General features: G+C 40.1%; 1 protein-coding gene across 1 annotated transcript; it reads right to left on the bottom strand.

The window, feature by feature from the left end:
- Positions 1-1,225: 1,225 nt before the first annotated feature.
- On the bottom strand, positions 1,226-4,063 carry LOC147615479 (uncharacterized). Its single transcript, XM_086779573.1, has one exon. The coding sequence runs from the start codon at positions 3,832-3,834 to the stop codon at positions 1,444-1,446; it is 2,391 nt and encodes a 796-aa protein (XP_086635699.1). The 5' UTR covers positions 3,835-4,063; the 3' UTR covers positions 1,226-1,443.
- Between the last annotated feature and the right edge of the window lie 10,701 nt (positions 4,064-14,764).

Below are 14,764 nucleotides of genomic sequence, written 5' to 3'. Positions count from 1 at the left end.
AACAAAAATAAAAGCAGCAAATATCAAAATGTAAACTGCATATAGAGAGAGTTGATTCCAAACAACCATGTGTACAATTGTTTACAAGTCTCTCTCCCCACAAATCTAGATTACACAATCTCCGAATAGAAACTCATTATAATCAAGAGTACTCTTTGTGCTCAAGCTTACATAACACAATTCTTGAAAACCTTGAGCTTGTTCGCGACCTAGCAACCCATGCAGGTATGAAGTTTTGAAGTATGACTCTAGACCCAGAACAAAAAAAACATGTGTCTTTGCCAAAGGGGATCAAACATTTACACCTACATTGGAGAATCTAACTGAAGATTAGTAAAAGTTTGATAGATATTGAAATTTAAAAAACGAAAATGATAAAAAAACGATTACTCCTACACACTCTCATTAAAACTCAGGTTTGTAAAGTTATAATGAGAATTGAGAGACTGCCATTTAGACATCATACACTGTAACACAATACTTCAGGTCTGATATGAAACTGTTATGAAACCATAGTTTATACAGGTATGAAAGTATGGGATAATACACATCTGATTGGAGTACCACACGCAAAAACAGACTTTAGATATATGTGTGCTACGACACCGTCAAATAGAAGACTACTGATAGCCAACCATCAACATAATGCCCTCAGCCTAAAGAGTAGCCAAAAGCATGTGCATGTATCAAACAAGAGGCTATGTAGAGGAATCAACTTTTAGAATTCCCCCTTTCAAAGTGTGGAGAAAAAGAACACATGCATCCAGTCACAACATAAACTTACAATAACAACTCAATTCATAAATATAAGAGAGTAAAATATATGTAATTAGAACAGTCACAGAGTAAAGGAGCCTTTTAGGCAATGCTCTCGGAGACGATCGACATGGCATCAGTTCTGACCGCCCGTCTCCAATTAGTCATCATCAAGGCCTCCAATCAAAAAAATTTGGTGGCCGATATTTAAATGCAGTTAACGAGCGCAGCACCGAGCCAAGCCAACTTAAACAACAAGGGCAACATTGACGCACATGGATCCTCCTCATGGTTCAAAGAATAACCCTTCTGTTCAGGCAATGCTTAGATCTTGCAACACCAAGAATAAGAGTATGTGTGTATGCACACACAACATGTGCGTCTGTGTGTGCGCGCGCGCACATGTTGTACAATCATGTGCAAAATTCATGCACAAACATGCAGATCGTTGTTTCAAAACACCGTGAAATGCTCAGGAATAAAGCTAAATTCCTTAAGTACAAACAGCAAACAAGATCTATGCTTCTCTTCTGAATCTAAACTTCATGAGACAACTAATCAAACAAGCTCTTTTGCGTGCAGCGAGAAAAAGCATGTAAGAAGTAGAGAGGGTAAGTACCTATGCTTTCTTGCCTCTATAAACTCATACCCAAAGGGAGCAAAGTCATACAATAATGCTAGTTAATTTCACACATGCCTCCTCTTTTGTGTCCTCCTTCCTGTTTCCTTCCATGTCATCCATATCACACCTCCCTTGTCTTCATCCTTTGCCTTGTCATCACCCTCTTGATCCTCTCCCTCGTCATCATGCTCTCCCATCTCGTCCTCTATGAATGGCTTGACATTGTATCCCATAGGGATCATGTCAAGTAACAAATCCTGTTCATCGCAACCAGCATCCTTAAATATGTCCTCACAAGTCCTAGAGAGCTGTAGCAACTTAGGAAGAACATTTGCATCTCGCATATTCTTCAACTGAAGGTGCTTGAAGGAAGAAAGGCCATAGGCCACTACAGTGTTATGATTGACTTTAACATCAGGCTTCCCTCTGTGACCAATTTGGAAAAAAAAATCTGCACGGGAATCTGCCCTTGTATCATCCTGAAGATCTTCTATTCCTCGGTTGAAGGACCGCTCATTCCTCTGGTTTTTGATCTGTCCTATAATGGAAGTAGTCCCATGAAAAACTGCCTGGTTTTGACACTGAATGACCTTCGCAGCTCTTGGCAGCACAGGACACTCACGAGGGCCAACTGGTGAGGGGGCAAAACGACCAGGAAGGGCAAAGTCAAGAACGCGCTCATTCCTCCTCACAACTAGTGCAGTACACCTAACAAAGGCCCTCTCCAATAGTTGCTGAGAAAATTCCACAGATGTTGCGGTGAAAGAGTTGAAGAAAAGAGTTGTTTCCGTGTTCACAAGATTAGCCTTCAACTCCTCCACAACACCGCTCCCAAACATGGCATTCAAGAAGGTGGCCATCGTCACAGGTTGGATGTAGTCTTTACTCTTTGTGCACTCATGCATAGCTAGCATGATAATAATCCTGGCCACCATCTCCCCCCTAATACCTTCATGCACCAAGCCATCTAGGCAAACCTCCGTCAGCTTGTCTAGAAAATCACCCAGAAATTTATCATTCTCGGCATGCAGCAACTTAGCAGCACCAGCAGCAAGAGCCGGCTCCACAGCCGCTGCCGTGTAGACTCTTCGCCTGTCCTCTGTTATCTTCACGATAGTTCTCATGTGCTTTGCCACAAGTTGCTGTGGAAGAGTCCCCCACGCAACCACATCTAATCCCACAATACAGGCAAAAACAGCTATTGCTATGTCCCGAGTCACCCAGCCTGGCTTTGTGATATCAATGTTCTTCCCAAGCAACTTCATCTTTGCCAACAGAATGGTTGCGCCCAGCTTGTCGGTTGTGTCGACTGAATCATAGTATGCTGCCCAGAGTGGCCTCCCATATCGTATCACGTGTGTAGGATCTGTGCTTACATCATCCTCACTGCTGCTAGCCTGGGCAAGGATATCACTCTTTCCAATCAAATAAATGGGATGGTAGACAGTGAAAGGGTGAGCCAATCTCACACGCGCACTTGCATCTTCCTCTGCTGCTGCTGCTAGGTCTGCCACTTTTCTATCAGTGCCCAGCACTAGACTGAAAAAGCTGCTGGCTCTCGGGATACTTCTTAATGACCTCCTGAACTTCGTAAAATTGTCACCTAGCTCTCCTGCTTCGTCTACACACAAAAGAAGCCTCTTATTCTCCAGCTTCCTAATGTCTTCCTTGAAGAACTGCTCATACTTTTCTTCATCCCATTCTGGAAATTCTAAAGATCTGAGAATTTGCTGGAACTGATTGAATATTTCAGTTTGGAGGGACTGTCCTTTCTCCTGTGCGTGTATCCATGCTTCACATGTCATGTCAGTATGCTGATTGAAGACTGCCATGATGCTAGCAACAAGTGCCACAAAGGTTTTCTCACTGGATTGTGGGTTCTGCATAATGTCTGCTAGCTGCTCAGTGCGTCTCGGGAACCCAGTCTGCTCCTTTCCCATGCATGATATGTAAAAAACATAGAACTCCTTCCGCCACAGCTCGCAAATCAATCTTGACTTGCCCCATCCGCTGCTTTGAACCAAAGCAACCAGCGGCGCATACCTCTCATTGCGGTTCCATGAACTGGCATAATCCTGCAACTGCTGAGCCACATGGGTAAGTGCCTTCTCTGGAGCGATGTACTGAGTATCCCAGGCACGCTTTGCAGCCTCCATGTCCTGATCCCAGATCTTCTGCTGAAGCAAAGCATCCTTATCCTTTCGCTTGACAGCAGGGAAAAGGCCCAGAACATCGCCATAGGTTTGGCAGTTTGCTAAGCGTTCCAGACAAGATCTTGGATCGCTGCAGTCCACAGACTCCAAGTCAAGTATTACACCCAATGATTGCAAGAACCCCGCAAACATCACCTGATCTCTGGTGATTTCTTCTCTGTCAGGCTCAGAATTTAAGTAAAAATCTATGATTCTACGGTTGATTTTATCAGCTTCGTTCTTTCCTGGGAGAAGGGTCGCCATGGCTTCAAAACCCACAAGAACGGCGGACAAAGGGCGGTTTAACCCACAAGATTAAGGATAACCTCACAAAGAATAACCTCACACAGCATGAATGGGCGCCGCATGAAACAGCCGCATATGCTGGAGACGATGATCTTCCACAGGTTGTTTCGACGATAGCCCTTGTTCCTTTGTTCTGGCTTCTTCCCTATGTTAGCTACATTCAAGGCCACTCCGGCGACTCCTGTAATTAATTAATTACTTGGTGTGTATTTTTGTAAGGTCCAAATTTCAAAATAGAAATGGCATTCCTTTTTAGGAGGCCAACCCATAGAAGGTTTTCTCTCGCATATCGTGGAGGCTCCTCATAGCATCAGATTTCCTCTTCTGTAATTATAAAGGGTTACTTATAAGCACCCCAATAATTAAGGTTTGACAGATCCAATAAATCCCAAGCTTGGGTTTGATCGATGGATGGCAGAAGATGCTGGCAGAAGAGTCAACGTTATGTGCATCCTCGTGGTTGTCGTTGTTTCAAAATTTCAGCCTATTGTGATTATAAAAACTTTAAGTTTGGAAGAGTCTGCATCCTTGTGGTTGTCGTTGTTTCAAAATTTCAGCCTGTTGTAAAATTGTTGTGTCGAAATTTCAACCTGTTGTAAAATTGTTGTCATTATAAAACAAGACACAAAAGGATCCTATGGCCATGGCGAGCGCGATTGGAATGCACGTTTCCTCACCTCAACAAAGGGAAAATATTTCTTGTGTTAAGGTAGTAAATGACTATGAACACTATAGGTCTTAGAAGAGTTTCTAGGGTCAAGCAAAGCTACATGGTTAATATGCTAGATGAGAATAAACGTTGCATAGCTGAGGGTGTAACCCCGTTCACCCATACAACACAACTAGCACAATTCAACCCAAGTTAGTGGGCCCACATGAAGCCTCTTTCTCAAATTGGCAAGTCGATATGTCAAGTATAGTGAACGAGAAGGAGCACCAAGTAGGACAACCAATATGCAATGAAAAGGAGGCTAACTATGCTACAATGCTAGTTACAACCTAACCATGTACTTCCTTATTCCATATTTTTGGAAGGGCTTCAACTCGGGGAGCGCACTATACAGAAATCATAGATACAACATGCATTCTAGAGGTATTTGAAAACCCCCTTACTTGTAAATCTGAAGTAGATAAAACTAACCCGTTTCTCTTAAGGAACTTACAGATTTTTTCCAAAATTGGATTTAAATATCCCTCGTGTAAATAAATTTCTAAAAATTTATCTTAATTTCAGGTTTAAAATGTTGGAATATTGATGTTTAGCATGCCTAGGATGTGCTCATGAGCACTAGTGCCTGAGTGAATTCAAAGAGAAAACTAATAATTGTAAAGGGGGTTGCAGGCGCACTTAGTGTACTCTCCATTAAGTAGAGTGTGTGTAGCTAATGATTAATTAATCGATTTTAGTCATTTGATGCATGCATTAACTAGCTTGTGGGCTCTCCTTTGAATGTTTCCATTCATGAAATGGGCATGTGATTGAGTGATTAAGCTCGTGGGTTTGTGCATTGAAGTCGTTACTTTGTTTTATTAGTTGTGGGCTTGTGTTTAATCTTTAGGATTATTAGCATTTCTCATAGGATCACTCACGAGCTATTAGGTGACCAGTGGACTCATGTGGGTTAAGAAATAGAGCCCTGGGACATGTTAGCTTAAGCTTAGATTGAGTTAGAAAAACTTAGCATAACTCCCTGATGGATTGAGTGGCTATAGAGACTAGATTAGATAGATTGAGGCAAGTGACAAGCTAGCCATAGCATAGCTACTTGTGTGGATTGAGCTTAGGTAGGTAGATAGAGCCTTGAAGTACTCTATAGCAAGTAATGTGCACTCCCTCGCTTGACAAACAAGGTTTCTTCCGTGGGCTAGTCGGGTTGGAGTGCTTGGTTTAACAAGCTAGTTGGGATCATAGAGTGTAGAGCACCTACTATATGCGATGCCACCCAACAATGCCACCGCTATATGGGATCGTAGAGTGTAGAGCACCTGCTATATGTGATGCCACCCAACAATGAGCACCGCTATTGTGAGGACTCAACAATGTAAGCTATTGAGTCACTTGTATTGGGGATTTAGTTAGCTGCATTTGGTTGCAAAACTAGTGGATTGGGAAGAAGGGTTGGGTGCGTGATCCCAAGGCCTTCGGTAGATACGGCAGTGATAGCTTAGTTGTTTTCTTGTTGAGTTGTGGGTTCCTCAAAAACCCTCCAAAAACCCCGTTCGTCGCGGTTGAGACACTCCCATCGTTAGATTAGCATTTTCTTAGCACTGGTTTACCTTTAGCTTGGTATTATCTTAGCACTAGTTTTGCTCTAGCTTTAGCCTTAGCTTTAGTTTTCCTTTAGACTAGCTTTAGCTTAGCTTTAGTTTGTCTTTAGACTAGCCTTAGTTTAGTCTTTTGATTGCTATTAGCATAGTCTTAGCTTACTCTTAGCTTAGACTTCTTTACCTTTGTTTTTGCATCATTGTTATGTCATTTCAAGTTATGTTGTATTTAGTAGGCTTTAACTTATTTTTTGTCTTGTGTTTTCTCTTTTTGTTTTGTGTGCTAGCAATAGGTGCAGGTTAGGTACACAAGAGCGGGAGAGGTAAGTGCTCATAAGTGAGCCATCATTTATTCCTTATTCCTACATTATCAAGGCCTTAGAAGGCTTTTACATGAGTTATATTAGGTATATTAGGACCAGAATTCGTCAAAAGTAGTTTTCAGGAGCAGTAGGATTGCTATTCTATTATGGGAGGACCAAATCTTCACGTCCAGCTAAGGTTGGAGAGAGATGGGGATTCTGCAATCTGTAACTAACTTCTAACTGCCCTCTGCATAGTGGGTGGTGGGCCTAGGTCCCAAGACCCTATCAGAGTGAGGGTTTGTCATTTTGATCAATTTTGAGCTCCTAGCAGCACTCTGTAATTACAGAATCGCCATCTTATTTTGGTGAATTCAGGCATTGAAATAGAGGTGAAGAAGTGATCTAGCATGATAAACACGGTCTACTAAATGCCTTGCACAAGGCCATCTACTTAGATTTTAATTGGGAGCATTTTTCAAGATGGTGATTCTTAACAAATGGCGATGTTGCAATCTGCGAGGAATTTTTTGGACCTGTTTTATCTACTACATATAGACCATCCCCATAGCTCATATACCAAAGGGTTTCAAAAATTGACCTCATTTGGCCTTCCAACCATCCATTTTAGCAAAAATAAGCAGTAAAAATAGCACATCACTAAAAGGGGATTCTAGAGGCCTTAACAAGGTTGCATAAGTAATTTGACATGATATACATAGTCTACTAAGTGTCTTGCACCTGCCCATCAAGTCAGATTTGGAATTGGGACCATTTACCAAGATGGCGATTCTATAATCTAGTGGGAATTCTTAAAAGCTATTTCATTTGGTGTGTATCGACTACCCATAGAGTACAAAGGACATCTCAAATGGACCTCATTTGACCCCCCAACCACCACTCATTCCAGAGAAAAATAGCCAAAACAACACAACTTTGAAATCGGTTTTTTTCCTGCAAATAACATCACAACAAAGACGTACTTTGCACTCACAAAGAAAAACATAAAAAGAAAGATCATATGTATTCTTAGACATCTTGCCATTTGGGTAACATTTGGGACTTCTACTACACTTTTCTAAAGAATACATTTCATGGAAATGGGCATAACTTTTGCATTGTAACTTTGATTGTAGATGTCTTTTGCTAGAAATCAAGAGTGAGTCACTCTACAAAGCACTTCATGGACCACAATATTCAATGTGGCTATGCCAGCATTGGATTTTGCTTTTCCAAATTGGACCAGAAGACCTCCATTTGATGCTCTGAAGTTAGGTGTTCTAGAAGTCTATTTTGGTACATTTTTTACTCAAAGTTGCTGCATTGTCTTGCATATAATTCATTCAAATCATTAGATCAGGACTAAAAGGAATGACATCTCATATGAATTTGAGATAAAGGTGGATATCAACTATTGCTTCTCGGGTCTCTACCCATGGTAACGATAACAAGACCCACATACCGCTTGAACAAATCATAGCGGATTACTCTTCATGCTTAAGCAAAACAGAAACACTGACTCCACTAGAAGTGAAACATCCAATGTCTTGTATGAATTCTAAAAGACCTAAAATTGGGAACCAAGTTCCACCTTTAGACAAAATTGGGGGAATGGATTTTGACACGAGGCTTATCTACATGGTACTAACAAGCCTGAAGCAAAGTTGTATTCTGACCCCCTCAATAGGATAGCAATGAAGATGGAGGACATTTCATCTCCAATAGAAATCATGGTATGGGTTAACTTCTAGGGTGACTAATACATGGAGATGAATGAGACCTCTATGAGCAAATGGATGCTTTCGAATGGATACAACGAAAGACTATGGGTCAACAACCAACTCAACCATTGCCAAATCAGAAGGTTTTTGCTGAGGTAAGCTCTAAGCCTGCTAAAGTTTAAATTTATGACACGCTTGTGAGTCACATTTATGTTGATGCTAGGAATGTAATACTTTATCAATATTCGACAAACTATTTTGCATGTATACAAAAGACCTAGGGAAAAAATGTTGGATTTCTATGATGATTGGAGTAACACATACTCTATCTTTGCCAGTATTGATGACGTAAAGCATCATACTTGGAAAGGGAAACTAGTCTTGCAAAATGCTCAAGCGGCATCAACAGCTACGGCTAGGCCAAGAGAAACAGATCATTATGCATTCAATTCTTACATTGTGAGGCTCAATCTCGAGATGAGAAATCCAAATGAGGGCACCACAATGGGAATACCTACTTACCCTTGAGGAGGAGTAGGCACACACATTCTTGAAATAACAAGACCTAGAATGGGTGAAATGGGAGGCTATACATACCTCATGAAATACAACCAAGAAAAATAGAGAGATGACAGATTTTGGAAATGAGAACTAGGCCCTTTGGTTTAAAATTTTTTGTTAAACAGTTTGATGGAATGGGCGATCCGTATGATCATGTGGAAAAAGACAGGCAATGACTATTTGTTGCTGAGGGAATCATGGACATGCATACCATGGTACAAGGCTTAGGTCTAACCATGGAGGGTAGAGTGCTAACCTGGTTTCAAACTCTTAAGCCTGCCATGCTATATGACTTTGAGATGCTTGTGAAGCACTTCATAGAGGCTTATTCCAAGATAGGCATTAAGCACAACATGGTGACTTAGATCTTGAACTTTAAGCAAAAGGATAAAGAGTCAGTGAGAGAGTGCATTGCAAGATGTTCTGTCAAAGAGATGCCAAGCCAAGAGAGACTTATATCAAGCTTCCTTGAAGGGCTACAAAATAGACAACTATACATGAAATTATTTACAAAGAACCACATAGACTTTGATGAGTGTTGCTTTAATGCTCATAAGTTTGATGATAATTGCAATCTCTTACATAGTAAGTCAGATTGCCTAAGAAAATCAAGGCAAACGGACATTCGTTTGACCCAAAGAAGGGTGTCTAGGCCTCCTGAGGCTGTAGGACCACCAAAGAAAACCTAAAAAGCAAAAAAAAATACATGTGTGCTTGCTCACATTAATGAGCAATCGGCAACGTCACGGTATGGCAACAATAAAGGGATTACTAGGGCTCCCACCAAGATTGAACCCAATGGTGGCTGATATCTTCAAGCCATTGAGATCCATGCCCCAAATGTAACTCCCAATACCATTTGCCATGCCAACAACAAGTGTGTCATCGGGTTTTACACCCCCTATCACTTCAATCCCATTGGGCTTTGGTCTTGTGCCTAACACTACCACAAATCCTATAGTTAGGTACCAACCCTTTTCAACCCCTATAGATGCCCACACCTTGGACATACTAACTAGTCTAGAAAGGGGGGGACTGAGTCCCTACCCACAAGAGCACTCACACATGGCCTCAGTGACTCATACAAAAACATGGCCGTACAAATTATCATGGGCAAATGTGATGGAACAACTGATCTTGTTCAATTTATTCAAATATTTGAACAGAGATGTGAAGCCTTTGGAAATCCAAACTTCCCCACCAAGTTACATGTGTTGAACCTAGTTTTAGTGGGAAAGGCTAGTCGATGGTTCATCACATTGATGCCAGCGAGCTTCAGGACCTTGAAAACAACCTTTATCCATGGTGATTAGTGGAGTGCAACAAGAGAACTCTATTCGATTGAGTGCAAACAAAAAAAAAACCATTAGACATTTTATCCTTTGGATAAAAATCTTGGACTCATGATGTGAGTTATGGGAGAAACTAAACGATGCTCAATTGAAGAGATGTTTCATGATGGACTTAAAGAATAACAACTTACACAACTTGATCATTGTATCCAATCCGAAAACATTCGATCAATGTTGTAAACAAGCAATACGTTTAGATGATAACATGATGGAGGATGATCATGATACGAGATGTTCCTCATCTAAACCAATTGAAGCAAAGGGTAAAGAAAAATTGATCTTGGAATTGTCATTTCCTGAATTCTACTCAACCTTGTTTAAAATCCTTGAACCAAAACCTCCAAAAGAGGATAAGCTCCCTCAAGACAATACATCTTCTATCATGTTATGGTTAGATTTCCATGTGTGGGCAATGATGTTAAGCGCAAATGCAGATTGATTAGCCCTTGAGCAAGTCATAACATCATGACAACAGATACTTGGGTGTCATTTGGACAACCTAAAATCATCCCTAAAGACAATGGTCTTGCAAGAGGTGCCAATGGACAAAACATTGAAGCTAGTGAAACCATGGATGTTTCAGTGTTTGTTTCAGCTTTAGATCCCGTTTTTTCAATTTCATGTTCCCATTCACTTTCATCCTCTTCTTGGCTCTCAAATTTTTCAAGAGTGCCCAATGTTTACAATGGCACACTTGGTCCTCTGACAACTCTAACTGAGGTCTGCGCTTGGAAACTTGCGAATCTTGATAGTCATGTTCTATGTAGCTCTTGATGTCTTAGCATAGCTCATGTTTAGCCTTTAAAGGTGCAAGTGCTAATGTTATGCTGGCTTCACCATGAGAGAAGAGCATCTCTCTCTCTCTCTCTCTCTCTCTCTCTCTCTCACTCATGAAATAATTAAACCATATAAGGAAAATAATAAGAGAATTAATACTCCCTACTTTTCCTTGTCCTTTTTTTCAACCTTGGTGTCGATAGTTTATTGTCCCTTGTTTTTCTTGGATGTAGAAGGTTTTGTTTTACCTTTTGGATTATGTTTTAAATCATGCTCTCCTACCCATTTCGAAGTGTTTCCTTTTGCATTCTTTTTACTGTTTCTCGTGCCTTGGCTTGTAAGCGTGTAGGCACATTCAAGGGTACTGTGGATAATTTCCCATTTTACACACTCAAGATGTTAAGAGTTGTATTGAAGTAACTCACCTTGGGAAATCTTGGAATATGTGATCGATGTCACATTATTCACACATGGGTTGAAAAGTGTCAGTGACTGTGGGTATGGAAGTATTCCAAACTGTGCATTCTGTCATTATGCGGTCCACGACAATAGAAACATTGAAGTGTTTGCTTAACCGCTTCCTAAGCAGTTTCTACCCTTTGGAGTGTTTCTGTTTGGGACATAGGATTGGGGCATAGGAGATGGAGGCTTTGAGTTAATTGTAGGTGAATTACGATATTGAGATGTCTCGTGACCCAAAACCTTACAATGTTGGCAGAATTGAAAAACTGACTTAGGGTACACAGATTGGGGATTGGGGTGCTAGTGGTGGCAAAGAACGCAAGGCATTAGGTCTACCATTGTGAGAGGCATTAATCCACGATTCTTTAGCTATGCTACTCAAACAATCAGTGGAAATGTGGAATTTAGATTCCATGTTACCCTAGATTCCTTGGAGTATGATGTCATCCCTAGTGGAACTTGGGTCTGTTCAAAATACAAGTGAATAGGGTGTGTGTGGGAAGAAGCCCTTGGTTAGGCTGTAAATGTGAAAGAACCTGTGAAAAGGTGAGAAGAATCTACTGTGAAGAGAATGTGTAAATGTGAAAGAACTTGTGAAAAGGTGAGAAGAATCTACTGGGAGAGAATAAAGGGTAGCATGAGAAGATTTAGGAAGTGTGGAGATATTCTGGGAAGTGTGGAGATATTCTGGGACAGGTGGAGAGAATCAAGCAAAAGAGGTGGAGATATTCTGGGAGAGGTGGAGTGAATCAAGGAGAAATCAGTGGGATTAGATGCTTGAATGTAAACTCTATAAATTGAGGCATTGGCCTAACGAGAATTTGTTGGTTTTTGATTATCCATGCCTACATTAAGCTAATTACTCACTAATCACATCTTAATTATTTGTTAATTACTCACTAATTATATCTTAATTATTTACTAATCACTTTGTTAATGATGTTGATTCTAGTATTTAATCCACCATAGCTCATCACGTTTTAATTATTTGTTACGTTTTAATTATTTGTTAATTACTCACTAATCATATCTTAATTATTTATTAATTACTCACTAATCACATCTTAATTATTTGTTGCTAATCACTTTATTAATGATGTTGATTCTAGTATTTGATCCACCATAGCTCATCACATTGCTCTAATTTCAACATGGTATCAGAGCCATGCCTAGAATCCATCAGGTTTATGAGCCCATTATCTAATTAATTAGGATTAGTAGATAATTAGAAATTAATCAAATTTTTAGTTATTTTTCAACTCATCTCTGTACCCGCAGCTGGTGGAGGAGCTCTAGCTCCTTGCACACTCAACATTAGGCCGAACCCTTTTAACCCTAGCTAGCCATAACCTTGTGCTCTAGCTAGTCGAAACAACGCAGCAAACCACATCCAGACGAAGGAGAAATCACGTTTTTTGCAGGCGCCATTTTTTAGAAGGAAAATTGAGATTTCTTCTTGCTCAATTGCAATTGCTCTAATTTCTCATAGCTCCATGGGTTTTCAAGCATGCTCTACAAGCTGGTGAAGTCAGAATTCAGTTTGATCAAGTCTACAGTGAGATCCAAGCTCTTCATCAAATCTACAGGTGACTTTGGTAAAACAGAGATTAATCTTTCAATATTTGGTCAAATCTTTTGTTTCTTGGCTTAATCCTCTACTAGACTCATTGCTATTGATGGCTTTGAAAGCATTTGACCTCATTTGAAATCTAAGGCCCCAGATCTGGACTCCCCACAAACTCTATTTTCTACACATAAAACAGAGGATTAATTTACTAATCAGTGATTAATCAATGCTAATCACTATATTTTGGTGCAATTGAGGGTTCAAATTAACCATTAGGTATCTGATACAGATCCCTATAACTTCAGATTGCAATTCGGAGTTGGTTTGATACTCCAACCATTCCGTACAAATTGGTTACCCTTGATTTAATGTAATTTCTGGTGATTTTATGCTGATAAATTTGTTGTAATCATCTCTTAAACACCAAATTGAGTTGTAAAAGGATAGACACTGCCCTTGAATCTTGAAATTGGATCAAGAGGTAAGACCCCCTTCACATCATCATGAGTACAGCACAAGAAATAGCCAAATTTAATGGGGAGCAGTTTTACAAATGGCAGACAAAAACCATGTATTTACTCATGAGGAAAAATCTGTGGTGGGGGCTAGTTGAAGGGAAGAGATGAATGCACAGAGGTGAGAGGGAAAAATGAGTGGAAGAGTAAGAATGAAAAAGCATCGGGACTTATGGCACTTAGTTTAAATGATGAAATCATTCATCACATCATAGGGATACAATGGGCAAAAGATGCATGGGATGAACTCAAAAATTATTTGGCATACAAGCTAAAAATTCAAAGATAAATATGTTAATGCAATTCTACAAATTGGACATGAAGGAAAGTGAACCTTTAATCACACACTTGAACAGACATAAAAGCATTAAGCAACAACTGGCAGCTATTGGCAAAAAGGTAGAAGATGATGAGGCACTAGCAGTGCTTCTGAAGAGTGTGGACAAAGGTGAATATGAAAATATTGTAGCAACACTAAAGAATGTACCTGAATTGAAGCTACATGGGATAGCACTTTAGTCAAGGTCAAGGGCACTTGTAGTAGCCTTGGACACATAGAGAGAGAGAGTGTCAAGGACTATGAGTTTAGGGACTTGAGGCACTGGTCGCGGGCTATCAAGTAAGAGAGAAACTTGGTATAGGGTCCAGGTGTGCTAGGAGTATTCACTTGAGGGGAGGTGTTGAAAATACAAGTGAATAGGGTGTGTGCAGGAACAAGCCCTTGGTTAGAGGCTGTAAAAGAGAATGTGTAAATGTGAAAGAACCTGTGAAAAGGTGAGAAGAGATATTCTGGGAAGTGTGGAGATATTCTAGGAGAGGTGGAGAGAATCAAGCAAAAGAGGTGGAGATATTCTAGGAGAGGTGGAGTGAATCAAGGAGAAATCAGTGGGATTAGATGCTTGGATATAAACTCTATAAATTGAGGCATTGGCCTAATGAGAATTTATTGTTTCTTGATTATCCATGCCTACATTAAGCTATTTGTTAATTACTCACGTCTTAATTATTTACTAATCACTTTGTTAATGATGTTGATTCTAGTATTTGTTCTACCATAGCTCATCACATTGCTCTAATTTCAACAGGGTCCATGACTCATTGTATTCAATTGATGAATTTATGTAAACAGTCACCTTGAACACTCCTACAGGCATTGTGAAATTGCTATTACGGGAGGAAGAAACCTTGGAGGAGTTGTAACTTCCAACATATCTTACTCAGAATATCCCAAGAATTATGGTTGAATTGGAACTTTTCAATAAAACCACCACAATCCAAGCACATCTTTATCCACAATGAGAGCACAATCTCATGACCCTCAAATTATGGGATTCGTTAGGTCAACCAACACTCACGGCTCATCTTA

Source organism: Cibotium barometz, chromosome 40 (assembly GCF_041138505.1).
Source record: "Cibotium barometz isolate CiBa-2024 chromosome 40, ASM4113850v1, whole genome shotgun sequence".
Lineage (NCBI taxonomy): Eukaryota > Viridiplantae > Streptophyta > Polypodiopsida > Cyatheales > Cibotiaceae > Cibotium > Cibotium barometz.
The sequence above is the reverse complement of the archived record's forward strand: the minus strand, read 5'-3'. Positions and strand labels throughout refer to the sequence as shown.